The sequence below is a fragment of the Drosophila busckii genome, chromosome 2R (genome assembly GCF_011750605.1).
Source record: "Drosophila busckii strain San Diego stock center, stock number 13000-0081.31 chromosome 2R, ASM1175060v1, whole genome shotgun sequence".
NCBI classification, from domain to species: Eukaryota; Metazoa; Arthropoda; class Insecta; order Diptera; family Drosophilidae; genus Drosophila; species Drosophila busckii.
In genome coordinates, this window is record NC_046605.1 from 1,412,488 (window position 1) to 1,439,889 (window position 27,402).

Below are 27,402 nucleotides of genomic sequence, written 5' to 3' on the forward strand. Positions count from 1 at the left end.
ATTCATATATGTATATAGATATCTATAGCTTGGTTTTTGGTTTTTTTGTTTCACTTTATAAGTATAAGTTGAACCTTTAGTTTTAGAATCTGTTTTGTTATATTCTGTTAGTATCAAGTTTAAACAATTGTTTTGAACAACCTTTAAATACGTTTGATGAGAGACAGCTGCATTGAAATTTGTTAAAACAATATTGAAAATTAACTTTTTTGTTAGCTCTGCAGCTTTAGCAGAGTTTTAAAAGTTTATTACAACTTAAAAAGAAAATAAACAAAAAATTTGTTCTTTAAAATTGTTGCACTAAAAAACAATTTTTTGTGTTAAAAAATCTAAATTAAATTATATACACACTACAAATATAAAAAACAAGCTCGTCATGTGTTCTGTTTGTTTGTTGGTTGGTATGTGTGTGTGAATATGTGAACTATATGCTTTTGTTTATAATACATATGCCGTCGCTTAGTTATTAAAAGATTTAAACCGTCTTGCAGTATAACTAAGTTTACTTCTTATTGTTGCCATCGTTAGCCAATAACAGCTCCTTGGCCTCCTTCTTGCCACGTTTCTTTTCCTCCTTGGCATGCAGCTTGGCCAGGCGCTCCTCCTCCTTGGCCAGGCGTTTCTCCTCCTATAATTACATACAGAACTTTGTTATAGTCGTACTTATAAAACTTTACAACATTAGGCCATCCCATGCCATAATGAGAATTTAGTATATAAGGGGTGCATTAAAAATTGTTTTAATAAGCAAGCGAATTGCAACTAAGCGACAACCAACTAGGGAATACACTTTTTAATAGAACGGGTGAGAGTATTGGATTACTCAATTAGAATGATTTCAATTAAAATATACTTTTATTTAAACTATGTACTTTACTTAGTTCATAAGCGGTAGTAACGCTTGTGAACATTTTCGTTTATCACATGAAGTTAGTCTTAGCTCAGCCAGGAATTAACTAATGTATTGCACGTCTTTTAATTATAATCATGAAATCGGATCTATAACTATAACCTATCTATAATTATAACCTATAATTGTCAAATGACCACATTTTCTGTTCTATATTTATTACTCAACTACTTTTATGAAAATGCAATAATGTTGTTTTCCATTTATAAGTCTTTGGTATAAAGTTGGAATTATTTTACAATACTATAAGTCTGATGTTTATCAAACTATTCTACAAATGAACAATTAAGTTATTCATATTTGTAGATATGATAGATAGATATATAATTCATATTTGTAGATATGAACATTTAACGCTTTGAATACTTAAATCGCACATTATTATTATAACATTGTTTAAATATTAAAATTCTAATGATGAAATTCCCATAATGGAAATTCAGGTTTATCGGGGTTAACCTGTTGTTTAAGTCTCTATTCAGAGTTCTTCTCAACTTTCCCTCGCGGTATTTGCTTAGTATCGGTCTCATGGTTATGTTTAATTTTAGATGGTGAGAAGCAACACGACTCTTTGAAAAGATCATTCAGTAATCATTAACGTTATACGGGCCTGGCACTCTCTTTGGGTAAATTTCTCATACTAGACAATTGATATTTCCCACCCTGCTGACAGTTTACCTCTCATCCCCACCTATAATCGTAACGTGCGCTCTCTCAGCAACAATCTGCTGATGCTCGCGCTCAGCTGCAGCAACTCAAAGAGCGATAGCGCGCGTACGAGCGAAAGGCAAGAGCAACGCTGACGCTGTTCTCTCGTGGACTGGATAACAAGTGTGTGTGGGTGGCTAGCAGGTAATCCAGCAGTCGAGGCTACACTCAGGTCAGTTGTGCATGGACTATTGACGATTGAACAAGCAGTGCAGAGTAAGAATAATAAATAATTTCAACATATTTACTTGCAGTCAATCTATTATCATTAGTGTTATATGTTATAATCAAAAGAATATATATCACATCGAAGTTCAGCAGCCGAAAAGCAGATAATTTAAAATGTAAGCTATTAAGTGGCAGCTGCATTGCTTGATAGCAAAAGTGTATACCTTAGTTGGTTGAGCGTTTCATAAGCTGAGGCTTGTTGTTAAACATGCAATAAATAGAAAGCATAAAAAGTGCATCAAATGCAAAAAGTAGCGAACATTATGAGCAACTTTTTGTGCGCAGCAAGTGAAAAGACTGCGAGGGTTGCTAGTGAGGGGTAGTGGGGGTTGGGTTGTAGTTGTAAAAGTTATGCGCCCGTGGGTACAAAAGACGCTGCTGAGGTTTAATGAAAAACTTTGCAGCGACAACGGAAGCAAACGAGGCCAATTACAAACAAAGCGCAAGGGGGGGTCAGCCAACAGCCTCCCCCCGACACGCCTATATATAGGCTATATATACGTCACCTTTCTGGCTTCCTTTTCAGCTTTCAGCTTGAGTTTTTCATCCTTCTTTTTGCGCTCAACACTTTCGTTTTTCTTGTTGTCGGCCTTTTCCTCTGTATTATTAATAAAATTCAATTAATTGGCGACAATCAGCGTATCAAGATGCAACTCACTATTGTTGTTGTTGTTGTTGTTATTGTTGCTGCTGCTGCTGCTAGCGAAGAGCGGAAAACTGCGACTGGAAGCGCTGGAATGTGGTTTGCCAGCTGCATTGGCAGCAACAGGAGCAGCAGCGCTGCTTTTGTTATTAACGCTGCTGGGCAATTTGCCTGCGCTGGAGCTGGACGCAGCTGCGCCAGCTGGCTTCTTATCCTTGGGCATAACGTAGGCATTCTTGGGCAATGCATGCTTGCTGGTCAGCGGCACAATCTTGGCACCACCAGCTTTGAGCGGCGGCGGCGCCAAAGCGCTGCAGCTTAGCTGTATGTTCATCGGACTCGGACGACGCGGCGGCGGCGGCGAGGCGGACTCACGCAGCAGTGGCGCCAGCTCATGACCGCTGCTCTTCGTATACGAGGCATAGCTGCAAGGCATTTAAATTATTTAAATTAATTAAGCTTACACTTGTTGCTGCCTGCTTACCGAAAACGTGGATTGCTCACGTGCACGGGTGAGGGATGTGGCACTTTGGCAGGACTGCGAAACTCCTTGATGGGTGGCAGTCGATTTTGCAGATCCAGCAGTCGACTCTTGATATGCCGCCTGCCTGGATAAGTGTGCGTGGGCATTGGAAGAGGCGTCATTGCGCCGCTGCCGCTGCCGCCGCCACTGCTGCTGCTGCTGCTTGAGCTGCAGGATGAGGCAGAGGCTGTTTGGCTGAGCGTATGCAGCGGCTTGCGTGGCACTGCACCGGAGCAGCCGCTGGGGCAGCCGCCATGATGATGTGAGTGCTGCGCCAGCGGCTCACGCGGCGACAATGAGCCAACGCTGCTGCTGCCAGAGCCCGATGGAGAATGCAGCTGCTGCTGCTGCTGCTGATGCTGCGACATAGGCGGCGCTAGATGATTGCTGCGCACTCTGTCCGCTGCGGCAGCTGGCGAGGCTGGCGAGCAGGCGCCACTGCTGGTTATGGAAGACGTCTTGGAGTAGTGCGAATAGCCGCTCAAAGTGGAGCCCACCGAGCCGGTGGAGCTCATTGAGTACAAGCTATCCGACTGATAGGGATGTCTGGCGCCTGCTGCTGCGCGACGCAGCGTTGGCTGCTGGAATGCATGATGCTCGCTGTGCGCATCGTTCATGGAGTAGGAGCTAGCGGAGGCTACGACGCCGCCGGCGCGCACGCTCGCTGAGCTCCAGCTTTTGGCACCCATGGAGTAGCTGCTGGCCGACTCCTGTATGCGCCAGCTGCCCGACGACGAGGTCAGCCTATTGACGCGCGCGCGACAGATGACGCAGCGCAGCGGCAGCAGACGTTGCGCTACAGCGCTCTGTATGGTCTTGACAAAGCAGCGACGGCAGACGACGCGATGGCCACAGGGCGAGGTCTGCATGGTGGCGCGTGCATTGATGCAGATGACGCATTCGTCTTCTTGAGAAGTTGGCGGATCTGGTTCGCTCTCCTCCTCCAGTTTGCTCAGCAGCTTGTCCTGCAATAAAAAGTTCATTTTTTACATTTTTTAATACAAATATAATCTGCGCCTAACGATACGCAATGAAATAATTTGCATAGAAATTTTGCTGTCTATTTTAAGGGCTGCTAAAAAAAATTACAAAAAATATATAGAAAATATTGAATAGCATCTGCACACAATTTTAAAAAATTTGCTTTAATGAAAAACATTTTAAGACAATTAAATTTGATTAAAATCCGCAGTATGATCATCTTTAGCAAATACACGCACCCGACTAACTTCTTAACCTGTAGTAGGGAAATTGCTTTGGATTCAGTCGACGTTATTGTTAAATTGCTTTGTGTGCATAAACAAAATAAATCTAAAAAAATGAACTATAGAAAATATTGAATAGCTTCGGCACATAATTTTAAAAAATTTGCTTTTATTAAAAATATTTTTAAGCAATTAAATTTGATTTAAACCGCAGTGTGATCAACATTAGCAAATACATGCCCCTGACTAATTTAGCCAAGATAATGACCTGTAGTGGAGAAATTGCTTTAGATTCGACCTTATTGTTATATTGCTTTATGTGCATAAAAAAAGAAATCTAAGAAACTTGATAAATTTAATAATAAACTATAGAAAATATTGAATAGCTGCTGCACATAATTTTGAAAAAGGTGCTTTTATTAAAAACATTTTTAAACAATTAAATGTGATTTAAAATCGCAGTGTGATCAACATTAGCAATCACACGCACCTCACTAAATTACTCAAGACAACAACCAATAGTAGATTGCTTTTAATTCAGTCGATGCTATTGTTAAATTTTGTTATTTTAAATTGCTTTGTGTGCATAAACAAAATAACTCTAAGCAACTTGGTAAATTTAATAATAAACGCAGCTAACTGTAAAAATATGTCAAACTGCTGTTAATTGGCAAGGCAAACATTTGACATGCTCGTAAAATCAAATACGTTATAAATTTGTTGGCAATACAATTTTTGCATATCAAACTGCGCATTGGCTAACTGTTTTTATTATGATATGCAAATTTGTTTAAGCAGCTGAAATATTTTGCTGGCGCCAAAGAGTTTATTATAATATATATATAGTTAGAGTATTATATTTATATAGTTAGAGTATTTGTGCCTACTTTCGTCTTGCCTATCTTTTATTCATGCATTTTTTTGTCTGTCTGCGTGGGAGTGCGACCTCAGGCCAGTTTATTATTTATAAATAGCATAGTACTTAATCTGTTAAGAATTGTCAGAGTCATTTTGTCATTAATTTTATGAGACGGCAGTTTATTGTTTTGCTTTTGTTTGGGCTTTTGTTGAGCTACAGTTATCAGAGCTTAAAAAAGCCATAAAAGAGTGCATTATAGCCCAAGCCAATGTACCCTGAATGGCTTCACAGGTAGCAGTTCAAGGTGTAAGGAAGTCGTGCAAGAAGTTGCAACTTCAAGTTGTTGAACAAGTTTTGCCTTGGCTAGAATTCACTTTTATTTGCCCTTGCACTTGGCGGCTTTCAAGGCCAGAGCACGTGTTGATTTATGCGCGCTGCCTTCAAGCGCGTAATTGGCAATAGAATAGCTTGCAATTGCAATTGGCCATAATTAGCCATAAATATAGGCAGCAGCTTAATCAATAAGCCAAGCCACAAGCATGAATGCCAGACCGCATTGTAGCTCAGTGCGCTGTCAAAACAAATTTACAAAAGCCAAACTGCATTGACCCTGACTGCAAACGGCGAGAGAGTTTCCATAAATCACAGCACCCAATGAACTCAAGCGAAGACGCCCGCAATCTGCGTGCAAAAAGTTTTTATTTGAAACATGATTAATGCAGCCTGAAACAATAAACTTCAACTCGACACCTTACTAATGAAGCCCGCAGCGAAATCCGCAGCGAAGGCGTTCAGGCTTGTTGAGGATGGTCAGAACTGGCTTTAAATAATTATTATTTTATTTTTTTTTTGTTGCTGTTGCGGTCAACGAAAGGTTTTTAATCTCAGCCAGCAGCTGTTGAGTTCGAGAGCAGCAAAAGTCAGCAATCGGTCAAGGTAAGCCAGTTGGAGTTATTTTTATTAATATAGATATAAATATAAATATAACGGTCTAGGGTGAGTCAGCTGAATTTCATATAGAAAGAGAATAACAAAGAAATTTTATGAACAATATAAGTTTTTACTTCAATAACAAATCAGTGAATAAAGCGAGCAAAACAATTATAATTTTGAATAGCAAATTAAAATACATATGAGATATGTGCAGACATTTATATTATTTGTAATTAATAAATAAAGAGATAGCAATTTATATTAAAATTAAATCAAAGCTCTTTAAAATTTTGCAAATAAAACAAAAAACTTAACTTAAGAATTTAATAGAATAATCGAATCAGTTTAAAGAGTCATCATAACAGCTATAACTTTTCAAAATAAATTATTTTGCATTAATTAAATTACTAAATATTGCTGTATAAAATAAAATAAAAGTGTTCAAAGTGTGAATTATTTGTTAATTCTAGCAGTAACATTTTTTATGTTCATACTATTATTTACGTTTCCCGATTAAATACATTAAATTAAACATTGATAAGCTTCTAAATTCAGCGACTTCAACGTGACAAGCATTAACAACAATCCCAGTTGTTTTACACTATTTCTTAACTGCACTACGAGTTCAGCATAAGAAAACTGCAAGCCCAACATTAAGTGCGCTGTCAAATAAATTGCAGTTCGCTGAGTGGGCGCGCTGAACTTTGTTGCCCATAATAAAACGATTCTTTACATGCCTAGGGCCCACCTGGCGTGATCTTTGTACTCTATGCTCATCTTGTATGCCAAGCGAGTGTGACAAGCGTGCGACAAGCAGGAAATTAAAATTGCAAATTCAAATCGAAAATGTATACTAGCTATAAATTGAATTAAATTACTTTTGGCAATGTTGTGGGGGTGTTGATGGGCTTATCTAAATGTTTTGGCATAGGCTTGAGTGCGTAGCTGACGCGCCAAGTTCGTTGCCTCAGTCTTTTGTTTATCAGCAGCTTGAAAGCTTGTAGCTCAGCAGCTTCTAGGCAGCACTCAATGCGTTCAGTTCGTTAACGTAGCGCGAACAGAACAGAGCGTGCTAAAAGTGTACGGCTAAATATTTTAACGTGTCGCTGTGCGTGTTTTAGTGTGTGTGTGTGTGTGATGCGGAAGCGTCTAATGCAAAAAAGTGTAATAATTTTGGTTCATTGAACGTATGAATTGTATTGGCCCCGTCTATAGTTAGCGCCTGTTGTATATGTAAATATTATATATTGTATATTATATTTGGCTTGCAATGACTTTGCCAACGGCTTCTACGCTCTGCAATGTGTTTACGCTAATGCTGGGTAAGTCATAACTTGGCTATTTGCACGCTTGATTAGCAGCTGTTAACTGTTTTAGACTATGACGTTCTTTGTGCTTACATTTCATATCAATTCATAGACGCATAAGTTCAAGGTGTTGTAGCTTGTAAATACTAAAAAACACACACACACATACGCAAGTTTGTTGTAGATAAGATTGTTGTACTTGTCGTTTGGCCAATTGTTGACATTTGCTGCTTGACTGGCTTACTTAGCCATTTACTGAGGCATGCAAGAAGGTCGCAAATAGTCGATTGATGTACAATGGGCAACATTTGAAGGCAAGCCAAGGTGTAATGTAAAATCAAATACACATAGTTCGAGTAGGGGTGTTCAGTTTAAATATATAATAATAATACTAAATTCAGCTGCAAGTTCTAAGCTTTGGAATTTAGTTTTATACAGCAATTAAAAATTCATGAAATCCATTAAAGCTTTTAATAGCAAACTGACACATTAACTAACGAAAAAAAATCACCCAAAAAACAAGAAGCACACTTAAATTTTAATGTCATCTCGTTTTTGGCTAGAACAAAAGCCTTAATTAGCATAACTCTTAGCCTACTGCTCTAAACAATTCTTTGCTTTAAGCCATTATGGCACTTAATACACTTAACGCCAACTTCAATGCTAACCAGTTAAGAATCATATCAAGAAGCACGAAGTTCAGATACAAATCTGTCAAGCGGCCAAGTGATTATTCACAATTTTACAACGACGTTAACAATAACAATAATATATATAGGCAGTGGCGGTCTGTTAATGAGCGCACAAACAGCAACAACAAATTAAAAAAAGCGTACGCGTTAATAAAGAAAAAATAAAAATAAAACAAAAAATGCACAGCGTGACGCAAAAGCAACAAACATGAACAAGCACAAACTTCTCTTCCGTGCTGCTGTTCATAAATTTACATAAAATAATTATGTCTGAACTATATGTGTGTATAACTAGATCTGCATATGCCAAATGTTTGTGCTTTATACACTTTTCGCCTTGACCAAGGTCAATTCAGATTGCGCGCCGATTAAAATCAAAACAAAACCAAACGGTAGCAAAACAAAATATGTGATAAAGCTACAGAAATTAGCGAAAGAAAAACAGCTGACAGCCAGACAGTCAGACAGACAGACAGCGGCGCCCGATATTGACATTGTGCTGGGCTGACCTAGTGCCGCGCCCCCCCAACGCTTGTTACAAAGTAAACTGGTTTGAGGCTTTTATAAGCTTGCTGAAGCATAAAAGAGATTTATGTAGTAAGCTTTACATTATTAAGACGAACGCACTATGCATATGTAGATTTATTGCTATCAAGTAATATATCTTTATAAATAGTGAAATATATTAGATTTTATATAAAAGTTGTACTAAGTCTTTAATACACATATATATTAACATTAAAAGAAATTATAGTGCGCACACACAATTTATATAAATAACTAATCAGTAATTTAATGCAATATAAAAATATCTACTCAGAATTCATTTATTAAGCAATACAAACAATAAAAAATTATATTATAAATATATACGCTTAGAAAATAAATAATTAAATAACTATGCATCGTTAGATTTATTATCATAAAGTAATATTTCTTTTTTTTTGTATAAATAGTATATAAACTTTTTGCTTACGTATACTTATTATATAAAAGCTGCGCCAAGTCTTTGCTTATATTTTATTGAGTAATACATTACACAAATTATATAGCTAAATAAAATAAACGAAGTTGAAATTATAATTCACATTCCTAGCCGAAAGCCCCAGTAGCTAAGGCTGCTTTCCCTGAAGCTTAAGTTTTAACTTTAAGCCAACAGTTATATAAATAAATATAATTCAATGTCTTGCTTATAATACAAAGTCTATAGAATTATATTATATGAAATTATTAATAAAACCATTAATAAATTTCATGATTCTATAATTAAAAATAATTTAACTATACTATAAATAGACATATTAAACAAATATTAGATACAAACGAAAATAATACAGCAAAGTCTATTGAAATCTAAAATTAAAATTGCACGTTTCTATAATCTTTAATAATTGCAAATATGGCAAGCAACAATTAAGCATGAATCGAAAATAATTTAGCTTTACTCTATAGCTGCTATCAATTTTGCAAGTCTCTAGACAAACAATGAACAATTATTAAATAAATATGTGTGCCTAAATAAATAATTTTTTTATAACAGCGAGTACAAAATATAGACATGTGCATAGCTTAAAGCAAATCACATTAACTGCGTCACGTGCTGTTGTTAGTTGTTGTTAGGCAGCTTTTGTTGTTGCTGCTGCTTGTTGCCAAGTTCACGGCAATTGTGCGCTTGAGCGCTTGCCTTTAAGCCAAGTTAATGTAGCTTCACACGCTTTTTATTTAGCAGCTTATTAGCTAGTTAGTGATTGTTTTGAATGCACAAATAATTGCTTAATTAAAAACTAAATTTTTTTGCACAGCTGGCTCGCCAATATTCTACAGCGCTGCGCCTAGGGGCAGCTGCTCCAGCTGCTGTGGCATCAACGAGCGCGACGATATCAAATTTCTGCTGTACACCAGGTAAGCAGCAGCAGCAGCTCCCAGCAGACTGAACTGCATATTTATAGCGCCATATTTATGTAGCAAGAATCGCCAGACGCCGCAGCTGCTGCAGGTGGAGAGTGCCACGCGCTTGGCGCGCAGCAATTTCAATTTCAATTACCCGCTGGCTATCTATCTGCACGGCTTCTCCGAGTCCGCCACGGGCGCACAGCAGAGCAGTCAACAACTAAAAGATGGTGAGTAGACGCTGTCAACGGCATTCACTCACACTCACACACACACACTTGCAGCCTTTCTGCGGCGTGGCAACTTTAATGTAGTGCTCATCGACTGGAGCGCAATGGTGACTGTGCCTTGGTACGCCAGTGCCGTGGAGAATTTGCCCATCACGGCGCGTTATTTGGCGCGCTTTGTGCGCTTTCTGCTGCGCAGCGGCTATCCCTTGAAGCATGTGCATCTCATTGGCTTCAGCCTGGGCGCCGAGGTGGCCGGTTTTGCTGGCAAGCAGCTGCAGGAGTGGGGCATTAAGCTGAGTCGCATTACCGCGCTGGATCCTGCACTGCCGCTCTTCGAGGGCAACAGCTCCAATCGACAGCTGAGCGCTAGTGATGCCAGATTCGTGGATGTTATACATACAGATGGCGGCATACTGGGTAATCCCACGGCCATGGGTCATGCGGACTTCTATCCCAATGGCGGCAGACCACTGCAGCCGGGCTGTGTGCGTCAGGAGTTTGCCAACAATCGCTGGCTGGGCGTTTTAAGTAAGTCAAGCTACAAAACTCTTCAACACTTGCGCTTAATATGCTTCGCTTCCAGTTGGCTGCAGTCATCAGCGCGCTTGGGAATATTTTGTGGAGAGCATACGACAGCCATTGGCATTTCCGAGTGAGCGCTGTGAGCCGTCAGAGCTGTTTGGCATTTGTCGTGACGGCGGCAGCAGCAATGGCGCCTATATGGGCTATGGCGCTGATCCGAGGTAAATCGATAAACTCCCCAAAGTGCATACAAATTATTGAGTTGCTTTTCATCTTTTTGCTGCACAGACTGCGCGGCAAGTTCTATCTGGAGACCAACGATGCCAAGCCGTTTGGTCGCTATATATCAACGTCCATGCCACAGCTGCCTATATTTCAAAAAACGCCAGCAGCGAATGCTACTCGAGAGCGAGAGGACAACAATGCGCTAAGCAACAATATCGACAACATCGCATTGACGTGATGACATGCTCAACTCCCACACAGTCGGCCCTGCCGCCCTGAGATTTATGTAAGCTGCGTGATTTTGACGCACACTCGTCCTCTGTCTGTCTGTCTGTCTGTCTCTGTGTGTGTGTTGTAAGTAGTTGTAAGTGTGTATTTAGTTTGCGTAAGGGCAACGTTTTTCTTGTGATCTGTCTGATAAGTATTGTTAGCACGTAAGCTGCGTTATTGCTGTCTCGTACTTTTTTTTTTCAAAATGAATATAAAGACTTTAATGGCAGTGTGAGTATCTTTTTATATAACCAACTAGACATTTGGGCATTGTAATGTGCGCTTAGCTACTTGCCAGGCGCTTAAGTTGTGTACGGTGCTGCCAGTTGAGCAATTAAGTTGCAACTTTTATTTTTTTAAATGCTATTAGTCACATATAGAATTTTTAATTTTTCTTTAGCAAATTTAGCAACTCTTTTAAAAAAGTATGCAATTTTGACTTTTTTTATACCTTTTTGAAATTGATTGCACAAATTACGATTAAACAGACATCGGAACTTGTAGTTAACTCACAATCAGTTGCTCACCTACCTTTTTTCGGTCTTCAAATCGGTAAATGTACACATTTGGTAAGCAAAAAAATTGTTCGCGATGTAGTTAAACCATATTTATTAATTTAGCATTTTTTCTGACATTTTTTACATCATTTTTAGCTATATTCTTGGCTTCGGACATTCTGGCAGCACTGATTGGCGGCCTTCTACACATTTTTATGTGCGCATGTGTAAAAGCAGATAAGCAGCTGAGATCTCTGTCTTTCTTGCTTGCCAAAGTCGACTGCGCTGCTTCCTTGCATACTTTAATTCGCTCACTGCGCTTTGACTTCTGAGAGAGTAAAACCAAGATGGCGGCACTGCCTTTAATTACATTGGCGGCCTCTTTGGCGCATTTGTGAAAGCAGATAAGCAGCTATGCTCATGCAGCTCTTGCTATCTTTGTCTTGCTCGCCAAAGTCGGCTGCGCTGCTTCCTTGCATAGTTTAATTCGCTCAGAGCGCTTTAACTTCTGAGAGAGTAAAACCAAGATGGCGGCGCTGCCTTTAACTACATTGGCGGCCTCTTTGAGTTTTGTATGTGCGCATGTGTAAAAGCAGATAAACAGCTGAGCACACACTGCTCTTGCTTTCTTTTTCTTGCTTGCTACACTTTTGATATTAAAATATGAGAACCAATTAAATGCAGCCAGCTAAATATAAGAACCCATTTGATAAGACAAAACAAAAAAAGGTCGCAGACTAGTTAAACCAATAAATTGATTTAGCATTTTTTTTAAAGCAATTTTTATATAATTTTTAGCAACTTTTTCTAGCAATTTTTGCTTAGCATATTTTGGCAGCACTGCTTGCGTAAGCCAATTAAAAGCAAACTAACTATGTGAGAAGTGCATAGAGCGATGAAGCTTAAACTCTTTAACTTTTATTTAACATTACTTAAGGTAAAGTATACAAGATTAAGCTGATTTAATGGAAGCTAACTGCATACATAAGTATATGAGAGGCTACGCATAAGATTGTATATGATTTTTAATTAATATATTCTTGGTAAGCTATAAACGCAAAAGCTTTTAGGTGAAAGTGAGACTTGGAAGTAAAAAGAAAGGCGAAGCATAATTTTCATTCAATGTAACGTTAGTAGCGTAAGTATGTTTGTAAGTATCTCTACAGCCTTGGAAAATTGTTAAATTATGTTTATTTGTTGCTTTTCAGCATTGCTTATCGATTTTCAAGTTTATTTACATCGTTCATCAGCATTTTTATAGCTGCTGCGGCGGCTGCTGCTGCTGCTGCTTGTGTGTGCGCATATAAAATATAAATTTATTGAGTTTGGCATCTTCATGACCTAGTGAACTTTACCTGAGTGCAAAGTGCACAAATCATAGAGAGCCTTGCCTCCAACCCTTAAAAGTAATGGATTATGTTTGCCCAAAACTGAAACTAACTGTTGTTGCAGTAAAGCTGCCACTTGCAACTTGCCAACGTTCGATGTTTGCAAATCCACAACGTAGCAGAAAGCCAAAAGGACTCATTAATAATGCAACGCACACACACATACACAGAGCTAGCTGCATATACAGTACTTCCGCTCTTTAGGCGCTCGAGTTTGTAAATCGTTGGTCGCCGCAGCTCATTGCACATTATGGCGCACATCCTGCCGCCTCGTAGTTTTAATTTCTCCTCTTTTTTTTGCGCCTGCCCCATAATTATAAGCAGCTGCATTTGAAAGCGTTCGGTGTAGGCTAATAAGCAATTTGTTGCCATTTAAGTGCAGACTTCGCTTGCTTGCGCATTATTTATTAATTTGTTTTTAATTGCGCTGGTAATTATTTATACGTACGAAATATACAGTAAAAACTACTCTATAAGGTAATAAATAATATTGTAAGATATACACTATACACTATATCGGAAAAGTAAATTATTTCAAACGATTCTTTAATTAAATCGTCGCTGCTATCAAGTGCTCACTGTGTCTAACTCTACAAACATAAACAATTTGTTTTCTTGCGATTTCCTTTATATATTTGCCGCTGCCAGCTTGTTACGTTCTGAACAAATATTTTTGCTGGCCACGCTCAGGGGCGTATACTTAATATTTTATATACAACTGACCATGCTGCCGTTTTGCTAAGGTTTCCCGTTGCGTCATTGTGCAAAGCCAAAAAAAAAGCGTAAGCGCTTTGCATGTCATAGTTACTATTTTTCTTGTTTTTTGTTGTAGCTTGATTATTTTTTTGGCAAACTGAATTAAATTACTTTTTGGTGCGTTTACGGCTGCCATGAGTCACGCCTAGAGTAGCCTATGAGTGGCCAAAACCAACTGTGACGAAGGTACAAGTACAAGCTGATAAAAAGAAATGACTAAAAGCTTGAGCTTTGATTGAGCTGAAAGTAAATGTAAATTGTAAGCTATTTATAAACGAAACGCACACACAATTTGTTGAATTGAGAAATCAAGTGCAAGCTAACTAGCGTCGTTAGCTAGCTTAACAATTATATGCGACAATGTCCATTGGAACGTTAAGTAGCACAATTAAGTGTGAGTTGTGCTTATGATTATCGATAGCGAAGCACTCCCAACAGCCAACAGCGCGTCGCACATGACAATGACACATAAACAAGGCGCAGACACGTGCTGAGCGTAGAGAAAACAGTAGAGGGTAGCACACATAGCATACGCTGAGTCATGTGTGTGTGTGTGTGTGTGTGTGGGTGGTAGGGCTGCTACTGCTAATGAGCTGGCAGATCGAGCTGCCACTTTAGAGCCTGTACTCATTTTCTGTGCGCTACTGTTTGATTGATGTTGTTAACTTATTTATGGCACAATTCTCATGAAATTTAATATAATTTGCGCTCACTGTGAGCGACCCAATGTAAGTGTGTCAGGCATTTTGACACCTACAGCTTACTACATGGCGCTTGCATGTACTCAAACAGTCAGTCAGTCAGTGCATCAGTCAGTCATTCAACATTTGACAAGCAGCCAAGCTACTCAAGTTTAAATTCGATTCCGAAAAATGAGAAAAGTTAATTAAATCGATAAGGTTATAGCTGCTTTTGCTTTTATGTGCCGCTTACATGCTACGCTAAACAGAAGCTATACACTGTCAAAAATAAATGCAAACTGTTTACTGTACAAGCAATTATAGCGCGCACTGTTAACACACAGCTGTGCTGTTAATTAAGTCAACCTTCCAGGCAGTCTTGCCTTGCAATTTAAACTAAATTCTTATAACAATTGCATGTCTATTGCTTTTGAGTATACAGTTATTGTTGGCATATAGTTTATTGTTTAGCGCGCAGCTGCGCTGCTTTTGATAAAGCCAGCATAATAGTCGAGCAGACAATTCCATTAGCTTAGCTGCTGTCTATGCATGTGTGTATTTATTTGTTGCATACTTGCGGGCGCAACAATGTCATGAAAATTGCATTTATAACAACAGAAGCAGCAACAGCAGCAGCAGCTGAAGCAGCAACATTTACGTGTCAGCACGTCAATGTGTCCTCTATATATGTCGCTAACTGAATTTATTGCATTTAATATGCTTTTCATGTCAGTCGGGCTGCCTGCAATATTTTCTATACTATTTTGTTATAGCGTCTAGCAAATAGAACATGTTCATTAAAGCGTGCAGCAGGCCAACTAAAATGTCATATATAGACAGTTGTATAGAGAGAGCGTGAGAGCTGCGCGTGTCTGCGCGTTCCAATTGTTTGCACACATTAAAAACCAATTAAAAACCATAAAACCAAACACATACGTGTAGGCTTTTCAAAGCTGTAGTACTGCAGTGTCCTGCGACTGAGATGCCCGTTTCATTAAACAGCGTGCACAGTGTACATTAAGTAAACAGCAGCAGTGTCAAGTAAAAATCAATAACAGCTTGCTGGACATTTTATGCATCAAACATATGGCAAAGACCATAAATTGTAGCGCTTAAATAATTATTAATTAAAAGCATTGCTAAATTGGCTAGCTAAGCATTAAATTATGTTTGTAAACTGTTGATAACGATTATGCAATACTAAAAATAAAAGTAGTTATCCCCAATTTATATATAGTTTATATGTATTATGTTTGTTCATAATTATGCTTTTGTTATTATTTCTGATTTATTTAAGTTGCCCAATCAGGTAACAGTGCACATATCCTTGTTATAATTTCTTTAAAAAAAAAAAAAAAAAAGATAAAAATTACTTCTTTTCAATTATTATATTTCTATTGGTTTGTTATATATATTCCCAACTATACTTAGTTATTAGTACATAATTAAACCTTCCTTTTGAAAAGAAAGATTTCACATAAGATTAATAAATGCCCGAGAGCTCAACCAGAGACTAACATAAGATTAAAAATAAATTGAGCTTCTATTTATTATGTCAAACATCAAAATTATTATAATAAATAAAAAAAAATTTTTTTATATATTTTTATAGATTTTCATTATATACAAAATTTAAGCATTAAATTTGTATTCCAATTTAACAGCTTGTCTTTTGAACTAACAGCTTATGCTTTTATAATTTAAACATTCAATGCTTATACAAATTTAACAGCTTATCTGTTAAACTATTTTGCTTTGTTGCTAATTGTTAGCTACTGCTTTGACTTGTATTCTAACCACTGTGCAACGCTTTCGCTTTCGCTTTCACATTGTCTGGCTGTTTATCAATAGGCACACGCTGGCTAATTACAAAACTTGTGGCAGCCATACAACAAGCGGATGCTGACAATGAGCCGCACACAATAAACACGAACACACATGGAGCAGCGACTAAAGTGCAAACTATAGAAATTGAGCTGACAAAAGTGTCAAATTTGCCAACAAGCAACAACAACAAAGCTGCACACACATAAACACGTCTAAATAGCTCGCTCATCAGGCGTAATTATGGCTTTTAACACATACACATACGTGTGTTAGCAGCGATAAAATGTGTAAAGTGTAAATTGGCATTGCAACGCCAGTTTGGTTTGAATAGTTAGCGCATGGGTGGGGCAGTTAGGGAAATGTGATATACTAGTTAACTTAGCTAAAAGCTGCACTCAGACTTTTTGTGCATTTGCAGTCTGGCGTGCGCTTTTGGCGGCGTGTTGAGGCATGCGGCAAGGCTGAATGCGCGGCGCTGCCATTTCAAGTAAATTTCAACAAGTTCACACACACACAACTACATACACTAATGGCTTTTAAATGAGCGCAGCTGCAAAAAGCATTGCCTACTTTTATGCGTAGGCGTTTTTTTTATTTTCTGTTTGCGCGCGCGTCCATTTAAAACAATTGTCATTGCTGTTTGCCAAAAAGACAATAAATATAATTGAAATGTGTCCTTGAGCAGAACGCATGCGTTTCCACATTTTTGTGCCTGTACTATAGCTACACATATATGTTATATATTTTTTGCCGTTTTTTGCTGCGTTTGCCATTTCCATGCATTGTTAAATTTATGCGCCTGCTGTATTGTTTTATATTTTTTTTGTTCCCTTATCTTGCAGCTTAGCTCTGGCGCTCAACTTGCAAACTTTTGTCACTGCAAACTTTGCTGCCGCTGTGGTTTTTGTTTTATAACAAAAGTTAGCATTTGGTCAGTGATTTTGTTATCGATTTTTACGCTGCATGTAAATTGAAAGTTATTAGATTATTCACACTACTGTTTCAAGAACAAGCGCTCAGCGCAATTTGGAAAGGTCCCACACTAAACGCTCCAATCAATGCAATTAAAGTAAATGCTCCGACTGCTTCAACAAAGCAAAACAACAACGACAATCATAAGCGAACACGTATGTGCTCCACATATATGCGCTATTATAGCGCAGACATCGCGTGAGCTGCGCTAATGCATTGCCGCGCCCACAGCAAAGGCAGCGTTGGCAATGAGGCCAACCCCTTGCTTTCTTCTCTTCTATTTTGTTTTTGCGCACAACAGACACGTTGCACACGTGAGCTACAGTAGCTGATTGCAGCGTATAATATATGCATGCATTTATATAGCCATGGCAACAACAAAGGCAACGCCAAATGCCAACTTGAACCCAATGCGTAAAACAGTAAAGTTTAATGCACTCTAATTGCAGGGTCAGGCCAACGCAAAGGGGTAATGCCACTGAAGAGACGGAAGCGCACGCAGACGACAAAGCAACTTTGGCTGCTGTCAGCAAACAGAGTTTAAAACTGCACTGCAAGAAATTAGTCATGCATAATAAGCGCTGAAATTGAAGCTGTTAGGTGTGCTTAGCTCAAGCAAAGCAGCTCAGTCATTAACAGCGTGCTGACATTTTTTAGCTGTGAAAACTCGCAGCGTATGCTTAATATTTTAATATCTATTTTATAATCTATTTTATAAGTTGACAAGTAGGCCAATCAGCTTAAACAATTTTACTACGAGGTGAGGCATATATCCACTAATAGTTCGCTAAACTTATTGTGTAAATCCAACCTTAAAGAACGAATTGATGCAGATTTCTTATGCTGCGTTGAAATTTATGAAATTTTCATTTATCGCATTAATCATTTTTTTTTTTATTAAATGAAGAACCAGTACAACAAAAGCTTACTATAACATCACAATTATGTAATTAAATTTAGCCTAACAACATAGGGATGCCGTTTGCGGAATTTAACCAAGCAGGATATCATCATCGACGTCCAATTGTTTCAAGCCCTTGCCGACGTAGTCGCATTAATAATGAAATTTTTTTTTAGAATTTTCTGGCATTTTTTTTGCTACTATTTTTAATGAACACTTCAAGTATTGTAAGTAAATTTCATTGTGTTCTATACTTTGTTTATTATTTGTTTGTATATCCTGCCCGCCGATCATGCTGTCAATCAAGCAGAGCAGACTTCAATTTAAAGCCTTTAAACTCAGCTCAGCTAACAGCAGCGCATTTGTTTTTAATTTTTGCGCCAGCTCTATTGAATTTTGTATTTTTATCTAAATAAGAATTCAATGAAAACTTCAAGTATTGTAGGTAAATTTGATTGATTTTTATACTTTTGATACATCGCATTAATAATGACAAGAAAATGATTTTTTAAAAATTTTCGGTTATTTCTTTTGAAACTATTTTCAACTTCAAGTATTGTAAGTAATTTGAATTGTGCCCGCCGATCATGCCATCTATCAAACAGAGTAGACTTAAACTTAAAGCCTCAAAGCTCAGCTCAGCTATCAAGCAGCTCGTTTCTTTCTAATTTCAGCGCCAGCTCTATTGAATTTTGTATTTCTATCTGAATGAAAACTTCAAGTATTGTAAGTAAATTTAATAGTTTTCTATACTTTGTTGCAGAGCGTCTCTTAATTGTTTGTTCAACGAGTCTACGATCTACGCTGCCGTTAATCAAACAGAGCAGAATTCAAGCTTAGCCCTTAAGCTTTGTTTGTTTCAACTTTAGCTCTATTGAATTTTGTATTTCTATCTAAAAATTTCTTTTAGTGCCTAAGCATTTAAAATAATGTTTGTTTGTGAGCGCTTTCGCCACATTGCGTGCGACACAAAAGTTCAAGCACTTGGCGCGTCAGTTGAAAACAAAAGCAATGGCCGCCCAAGCGGATATCCGCTGCAGGGCGCGGCAACGTGTTTAACGGTCATTTGACTGCTGCTCTGCTGCTGACTGGTGATTAATGTGTGATTTTTAATGATTTATTTGAACGCTGCAGCAGCTGACTAAACAACACCCTGGACACCACAAATGCATAGACGAGAGTACATGGCACTAAAAATGAAATTATTTGCAAACGCTTAGTGTGATTTATATGCCTGTCTAACTATTGAGCCTCTCTGACCACAAAACGTTGCCAAGCATTTTCATTTCCATTTTTTTTTTTTGGCATGCTATGACTAAGCGTTAGTTTTTGCTCTGCTGCCAAGTCAAATTGTGTGTGGTCATTTATTGGCAAGCGCTGAAAGCGTCTGCACTGCAAGCCGCAGCTAATAATCATGTTTGCTGCCATGTCAACCGATTCTGCTTGTAATTGCAATCAAGGCAAACTGAAGGTAAGCACACTATACATACTATATATTTTATACAGCTTGGACATTTTGCAGTTGTACTTCCGGGCGCGCAAGTAAATTATAAATTTCATTGGGGCATTTATTTGCCTTAGCTGTGTGTCTGTTTTTTTCTTTTATGTTGCCAAGTCACGCGACTTGTTAACATAAAATACAGTTCGTTTGGCTTGTTATTTTACAACATTTTGCTTTTAAACATACAGTGAGTAAGTCTGTCAGCTAGTCGTGGTCGCTAATCAACAATTAATGGCCTGGGCGGGCGCGCTAGGCGTATGCGTCATAATTTATGCCAGTTTACATTAATAACATATCGCGACAGTTAACCAAAAATTTTGCGTTCGCATGCATATCTTATGTATCACATAATTAGACAGACTATCAGTCAGCTAGCGGCAGCAGCAGCAGCAGCGCTTGGGGAAATACACGTGCGTATACGTAACGGCCAAACAGGCGTAGGCGCAGCAGCATGACGTATACGCAATGTTTTGCAGCTAAGCCACGTGTGCTATTATTTTGCCAGCCATATAAATTGCCAAATTAATTTTTAAAAAATATTGCATGTGAACTACCTTAAGGTTTAATAGAAATATATATTTTTTTATGAAGAGTGCTCCACATATTTAATTAAACATTAATAAAATAAAAATTTGTGTAAAGCATATAAAGCATGTAGCAAGACAAACTAAGTCGTTTTAGCTATGTTCGTGCGTCTGTATGAGCGCCAAGAACTCAGCAACCAGAAGAGCTAGAGCAATCAAATTTGGCATATATGTTCTTTGCTATATGTTCTGCTATTTTTTGCAGCAATCCGCCCCAAAGCGTAATAAACCAATTAACGCGCACAAAAAATTCGAAAAAAAATCTAAAATAAATTTTGAGCGCTCGCACATATCTTTAATTAACAATTCAAAATACACACATTTGTTTTGCTACTTATATAAAATTATTTTACTGTTGAATATTATATATATGCTATATATATATATGAACTAACTTTAGGTTTAATATAAATATTATATATATTTTTTAATTTTTATGCAGAGTGCTCAATATATTTATTTTAAATATTAATAATATTTTTCAGCATGGAATTCATAACTATTTTTAAAATGTAGCTGCTTATATAAATTTATTTTACTGTAGAATGTTAAGCAACTTTTGTGTAATTTTTAAGCATATTTATCGTGTGTCTAAGATTAACATTTAAAGCAATTCAAGCAAACTATTCTTCATTTAACTAGCTCGCATGCTAGCGAACTTTAAACTGCTTTAAAAACTTGCAGCTGGCAACGTTTATAATGAGCTCATTGCTCGGACAGGCCATTTGCAACTTCATCAGCTAATTAAAATGGCTGCCAGGTGGCAAACCAAGCGCAGCTTTATAGTAGTAGCCGCTATGCTGCAATTGCTGCCTAACACATAAACTACTACATTTTTTTTTTGTTTTGGGCACTCATTGGGGATTCCTTTGGCTGAACAGGCGGGCATTAGCCTAATTGTTGACAAGCTATAAAAAGGCAATTTGAAGTTGCGCGTTGTATATATTATTGTAAAAGCATTTTAATTTTTTAATGTGGCATAAAAGCATTTTTGTGTGTGTGCATGTGTGTGTGTGTGTGTAATTGTGTTCAAGGTCGTGTAAAGAAATTACAGTCACGCGTCAGATTTTATGCTAAACAGCGAGCAAGCTCAACGCGTTTTGTTGTTTTGCTTTTTAAAGCGAATGTTTTAGCATTTGCAATTGCCCAGCGTGCTCTTATATAAGCGCACAAATGTGTGTGTGTGTGTGTGTGTGTAGCTGAGAAACTCATAAATTTCAAACAAGTCTCGTAAAATCTCAAGTGAGCTTAGCATTTTTGCAGTGTCGCGTTGTACATTTTGCTTTTCACTTTGCGTTGTTGTTGTTGTTGCTGCTGTTGTTGTTGTTGTTGTTGTTGTTGGCATGCAAATAAGCAACGCGAATTGTTTGTGTTTTGCTTGGGCTTTAGCGCATTTCTTGCATATGCTTTGAGCGCTTGTAAAAAAGTTTATGAATTGCCTTGTTGATAACAAGTCACAGCTAGTTTTGATAACTTTTATTATTGGCTTCAAACTAAAGGCAATTTAATGAACAAAACTATTGAACAGCAAGAGCGTTGCTTAATATATATACATATATGCATAATAATGTCTATATGTCCATATGTCTATATGTTTATAGCTGAATCCATGACAATTTCATTTCTTTAAACTGAGCTGCCTTGTTCTGCACTTCAAAGTTCATAGGCATAAACTTTTAGCACACAAAATGTAATAATGCTTGTAAATATTTACATCCCCTAACGTTTATGGCTTTAATCTAACTCAATAAATTTTGCACACTAAAAATGTTTGTGACATTTGTGCTCCCCTTAGAGCTGCCCCAACTTGTGTAGAATTACACTGAGCTCGTATTTTATGTGCCAACCTTTCAAATGCAAATAACTTCACACATGTACACACACACACACACACACACATACAGACACTAGCACACATGCGCTAGTAATATATCTTACAACTTATAGTCGTTATTTTTTGGAGGCTATTTAGACATGTGAGTGCTACTAAGCCACACCTTGGACAATACACTTTTTTAGTTTTATAACTATTTGCAGACTTTGAAGTAATAGACAACAAAACAAAACAGGAAGCCGCACACTTTAAAATGTCAAAGGACAAAAGCTGCGCCGACATTTTTGTAGCCACTTAAAAAACGTTACGTTGTTGTTGTTACTGTTACTGGCTAATGATGCCAGCCAGGTTTTGATAAAAGCAACGGGCCACATGTTTTATTGCGCGTTTTATGTGCCGAGCATAAAAAGGCGCACTACACTGAGCGAAAAGGTAAGTGCTATATAACAATTTAAGTTAAGGTTGCTTAATTTGTTAAAGTTGTAACTAAATTCTTTGTAAATTTATGTAATTTACTTTAAATTTTATATTATTTTGTATAATGAATTATTTTAATTTTTTTCTGGCACGGTAATCATTATAAGTTATATTATAAAAACTACACGGTAATGATTATTTTCCAATTTTTAAGATATTTTTCAAACGTAATTATTATTTTCAATTTCATAAAACTTAGACTATAATCATTATTTTTGATTAAAAAAAATAAGACTCAAAAAAAAATGATTATTAATTATTTGTATATTTTTCTCTCAAAATAAAATTTTTAAATAATTTACAGCTTTTTTCCTCGATATTATTACATAACCTTATAAAAGGACCTATTGAAGCTATTCTTCAGTACTAATTTGTTTCTTCAATTTTAATTTTTAAGTTGGCACTATAAATTTATGTTTTCAAGTAATAAACTTTACTTTAAATTTATTCTTATTTTGTATTATGTATTATTTTTATTTTTCTTATTTACGTTGCTTACTACTTTTGCTTTTATGCATTTGTTTTACTTTACTTACTTAGAATTTAAGATAAGTAAGATAAAGTAAGAACTGGCTCATAATTTAAGATAAAATATATTTTGTTGTTGAAGTCTTTGGACAGCTGAAACTAAATTCTTTGGAAATTTATAAGCTTTACTTTAAATTTTAATTTATTTCGTAAGTTTCAGTTGCTACTAATCCTTGGAAATTTATATTTTCAACTAATAAACTTCACTTTCAATTTTATTTTATTTCGTATTATGCATTATTTTAATTTCTTTTATATATGTTGCTTCACTACTTTTGTTTTAATTAATTTGTTTTACTTTACTTACTTAGAATTTAAGTTAAAGTTATTTTTATTTGTTAAAGTCCTAAGTTTCAGTTGCTACTAAATTCCTTGGAAATTTTCGTTTTAAAGTATAAAGTTTTATTTTATTTAGTATTTGCTATTTTATGTATTTTTTTTTATTTACGTTGCTTTACTACTTTTGCTTTTATGCATTTGTTTTACTTACAATTTTATGATGCAGCGCCGACAGCTCCCGCTCCGTGACACGTCGACTGGCCGCCTCGCGTCTACGCTGCCGGAACTGACTGTACTTATAGGCAAGCATAACGCCAGGCAGGGCCAGCGCCTCCAGCGGTGATTTGCGTCCAAAGGGCATGGCTGGGTTTGCAGCGTTGGCTGGCGAGTGTTGAATTATTGCTTTGCTGGTTAATACACAAATTTAAATTGATATTCTTATATATTTTGTTTTTGTTTCTGCAATTGGCACTGTACAGTGGGCACTCGTCAAACGACTGAGCGTCTAAACATTGTTATGCATTTTATAGGCAGTAGGACAGTCCATATGATGATTTTTTTTTTTTTGTTGCTTGCTTTGCATATCATTTGTTTTTACGTTTTCTGCGCATGCTGATGACTTTGCAAATCACTTAAAAGCAGCTGTAAATGATGCTAAAATATTTTCAACTTGCTGATTGCATTGCCGCCCCCTTGGGGCGTGTGCAAGTCCCTCAGGCAAATGTGTGTGTGTGTTAGCTACAATTCATTTCATTTTCATAATGCAAAACCGCACTGAGCTCAGTTGTTTTTAATTACAGCTACAAACTAAAAACTAAACTTGTATTTATTTCGAGTTGCTGTTGCTTTAAATTGCAGTCAAGCTGCCACAACCAGCACAACATTTAACGAAAAAGCAAATTAGCAAGTAAAACTTACTTTTAAAATAGTGAAGCAGTTTGTTTGTTAGTATAAATATTTTTAAGCTGCAGCAACAAGGATAAAATTAACTAAAAAAGCAAATTATCAAGTAAAACTAATTTTTAAAATATTTTTACAATTATATTTTTGCTGCTGCAGGCAAAGCCTTAAATTCTTTGTTGGTATAAATAGTAAAAAATTAAATTTAAGCGCTGTAACTTATTAATTTACTTTTTTAATGATGAATTAAAATTTTAAGCACTGCTTTTAGTTACATTAAATATATATGAGCAAGATACAATTTTGTTAATTTAACTAAATATATTTTTTTAGCTGCTGCAGCCAATGCAACAAATTCTTTGTTAGTATAAATATTTAGAAAATTTAATTTATGCGTAGTTACTTATCAATTTTCTTTTTTATAATAAATTAAAATTTTATGAACTGTTTTTAGTTGTTTCAAATATATTTGAACAATTGTATCTTTGTTAATTTAACCTAATATATTTTTTTAAGCTGCTGCAGCCAATGCAACAAACTCTTTGTTGGTATAAATATTAAAAAAAATTAAATTTAAGCGGAGTAACTTATCAATTTACTCTTCAATGTTATGCTAAAATTTGAAAAATTTGTTTTTAGCTTTTACATATTTTTTAATTTGACTTAATATATTTTAAAGCTGCAGCAGGCATGAAATTAGCAGCAGCAACTTGTCAATTTAATTTGTAAGCACACATATATATATCAAAAACTATTATTAGTGTAATAAAATATATTTAAGCAAATATATTGTATGCATTTAAATTTGACTTAATAACTATTTAGCGCCTAAAGTTGTTTTGTTGCGTTTTTTTGTGCTCTTTCATTATTTGGTGGCATTAAATTTGTACATGTGACTTGAGCGCTCACATTGAATTACAAGGCAGAGACACGCACATTAATTTCAATTAGAAAGCACACACAGACAGAGAGACAGCGAGACAGCGAAAGTAAATCACAAAGTGCTGACTGGCAAAGAAGCTGCGTGGCTTGGGGGGCTGGCAAAAAGAAATTCTTGCTGATTGCAATGCTAGGCTATTAGTTTTGACGTGGCGGCGACTTATAGTTTACACAAATTGCACACACACACACGCAGAGACACACAGACACGTGCGCGTGAACTTTACTTGAGCGCGTTGTGCCACGTGCGTTGGTGGCAAACGCAGAACGTTGAATGCTGCCGCAGCAGCAGCAAATTTCCCACGCAACTATGCTGGAAGCTGCGTGTCGCTCTCACCGTCTGTACATATGTATGTGTGTGTTTGTGTGTGTGCAACGCATTTCCAGTTTTGCTAGCAAACAGCGTATAACGCTTAAAAGTTATTCCAGTGCAGCTTTGTTTATTTTTCGCAGCACGCGGTTTATTAAATTTTTTGTGTGTTTTATTTACTGCTTTTAATTTATTATTTTCAGTAGCACACGCAAAGCTTTGCACATTGTCACGCTGTGCGCTGACAAAGCTGCTTACACTAATTGACTTTTTGTGTGTGGAGCGCGCGCGAAAAACGCGACAAGCGAACGTTGCACGTTACGTATACGCCGCGTGCGCTGCTTGCACAACATACAGCTTAGCGCCTTCGCGTACAACTGCTGCAGAGTTTTGCACAAACACGTTTCCAAGACAAAGCGACAGTAGACAGTGCGCAGACGCTAACTCAGAAAATTATTTAGCCGGCTATTTGGCTGGCAGGCTTGTAGGCCAGCTCAGCTCAGTTCAGCTCTTGCCAATTTCACTTGTTTATGCTCTCAGTCTCAGTCACAGGCTGTAAACAAAACGTCATCAGCTGTGTGTGTGTGTGTGTAAACAAAACACACACATGCACACGCTTTAGTTGGCCAGTTGCTGTTTTTGTATTTTTTTTGTGGTTTGTTATTTGTTGGTACAATTCAATTTTATTGCTGCCATTTCAGCTTGTTGTGCTAATTGTTGCGGTTGACTTTGATTTGTGTGCCTGTGCAATTAATATTCAAGGCAAATGTGTAGCAAAGCAACGCGTAATTATTTTTATAAATAGCTACAATGATTTGCTATTAATAAACATAAATTGTCATTAGAACTTGGCAGCTCCTTTTTGCCTGCCAAGCTTTGCTTTACTATTTTAATAAATTATATTAGAACGCAGCTTAGACGCTGCTGCATATTTTACACACACACACACAGACACACACACTGACGCTGCAGATCAATAGGTGTTGAGAGCGCAGGTCAACTCAGCGCCAGCAACAACAAACAGCTGAAAATAAATTGCCAAATGGCCAAACACAGCGTGCAAATCAAAGTCAAAAGCAAATACAGCCAAACACAGCAACTGGAAGCAAAGTAAACAAACTCAAAATGTTATACAAGAGCGTAAGCTTGGCCAGAGAGCGAGAGAGCGAGGCCAGCTACGCTCATTTGGCCTGTTTTTGCCAAATGCAAAATGAGCGAGCTCAACAATAACAATGCCGACGCCATGGAAATGATGACGTAAATTGAAAGCAATTACAACAACAGCAACAACAACAACATTGACAAAATCTATTTGTGTAGCTGTCGCTCTGTCTGTCTGTCCTGCCGTCTGTCTGCCACTGCCACGCATTGTGCTCTCAGGTGTGTGTTTGTTAGCGCTGTCGCTTGTTTGTCGAGCATTTGTCGATTCAAGCAACTGCACTTCTATGCTATAGCTTACGCATATAAGTTTCTATATGTGTGTGTGTGTGTGTGTGTGTGTGTGCAGACAATGCCGCTTCTAATGACAGTTGATATTGTTACGCGACATTTTTACAGCTCGCTGACATTTCCGTTTAAGTGCTGCGCCGCTAACTTCTGCATAAATTTCAGCAACAATGAGCGCGGCAAGTTTAGCAAAAAGAAACTTTTTTAATTGCAATAAATTGCAGTAAAATGTTAAAAATAATTATTTTGCATACAACAGCAACTAAAGAATGAGTAAAATTAAAACTACAGTTAACAAACTTGTTGAAAAAATAATTGCTAAGCAAATAATTGAAACTTTAGCTAGCTGAATTTATTTAACAACATAAGACAATTGCCATAAATACTATGAAGCTATGCAAATTAAATTGATATATTAAATCAATAAAGTTAAACTTA

At 37.0% G+C, this 27,402-nt stretch overlaps 2 protein-coding genes across 5 annotated transcripts; one reads left to right on the forward strand and one right to left on the reverse strand.

Annotated features, from left to right (window-relative positions):
• Positions 1–379: 379 nt before the first annotated feature.
• LOC108595270 (auxilin-related protein 1) lies at positions 380–25,877 on the reverse strand. Of its 4 annotated transcripts, none has more exons than XM_033293175.1 (6): positions 25,777–25,877; positions 23,581–24,011; positions 2,974–3,977; positions 2,505–2,914; positions 2,353–2,444; positions 380–628 (listed from the first exon to the last, which is right to left on the reverse strand). In XM_033293175.1, the coding sequence occupies exons 2-6, from the start codon at positions 23,728–23,730 to the stop codon at positions 503–505; spliced, it is 1,782 nt and encodes a 593-aa protein (XP_033149066.1). In that variant the 5' UTR covers positions 23,731–24,011; positions 25,777–25,877; the 3' UTR covers positions 380–502. The 4 variants fall into 4 exon arrangements, with proteins under 4 accessions (XP_033149066.1, XP_017835972.2, XP_033149067.1 ...); XM_017980483.2 differs by having other exon boundaries at positions 23,581–24,107; XM_033293176.1 differs by lacking the exon at positions 25,777–25,877 and adding an exon at positions 25,699–25,755.
• On the forward strand, positions 7,037–11,377 carry LOC108595044 (phospholipase A1 VesT1.02). Its single transcript, XM_017980185.1, has 6 exons — positions 7,037–7,331; positions 9,811–9,910; positions 9,974–10,128; positions 10,183–10,656; positions 10,712–10,871; positions 10,939–11,377. Exons 1-6 carry the CDS (start codon positions 7,280–7,282, stop codon positions 11,111–11,113), a joined length of 1,116 nt encoding a protein of 371 aa, XP_017835674.1. The 5' UTR covers positions 7,037–7,279; the 3' UTR covers positions 11,114–11,377.
• Positions 25,878–27,402: the final 1,525 nt, after the last annotated feature.

Coding starts and splice junctions, on each gene's coding strand:
- LOC108595270 (XM_033293175.1), bottom strand. CDS start 23,730: ATGCCCTTTGGACGCAAATCACCGCTGGAGGCGCTGGCCCTGCCTGGC. Junction 2,915..2,973: donor GTGAGCAATCCACGTTTTCG/GTAAGCAGGCAG, acceptor AATGCCTTGCAG/CTATGCCTCGTATACGAAGA. Junction 2,445..2,504: donor CAACAACAACAACAACAATA/GTGAGTTGCATC, acceptor TTAATAATACAG/AGGAAAAGGCCGACAACAAG.
- LOC108595044 (XM_017980185.1), top strand. CDS start 7,280: ATGACTTTGCCAACGGCTTCTACGCTCTGCAATGTGTTTACGCTAATG. Junction 7,332..9,810: donor TGTGTTTACGCTAATGCTGG/GTAAGTCATAAC, acceptor TTTTTTGCACAG/CTGGCTCGCCAATATTCTAC. Junction 9,911..9,973: donor AAATTTCTGCTGTACACCAG/GTAAGCAGCAGC, acceptor ATATTTATGTAG/CAAGAATCGCCAGACGCCGC.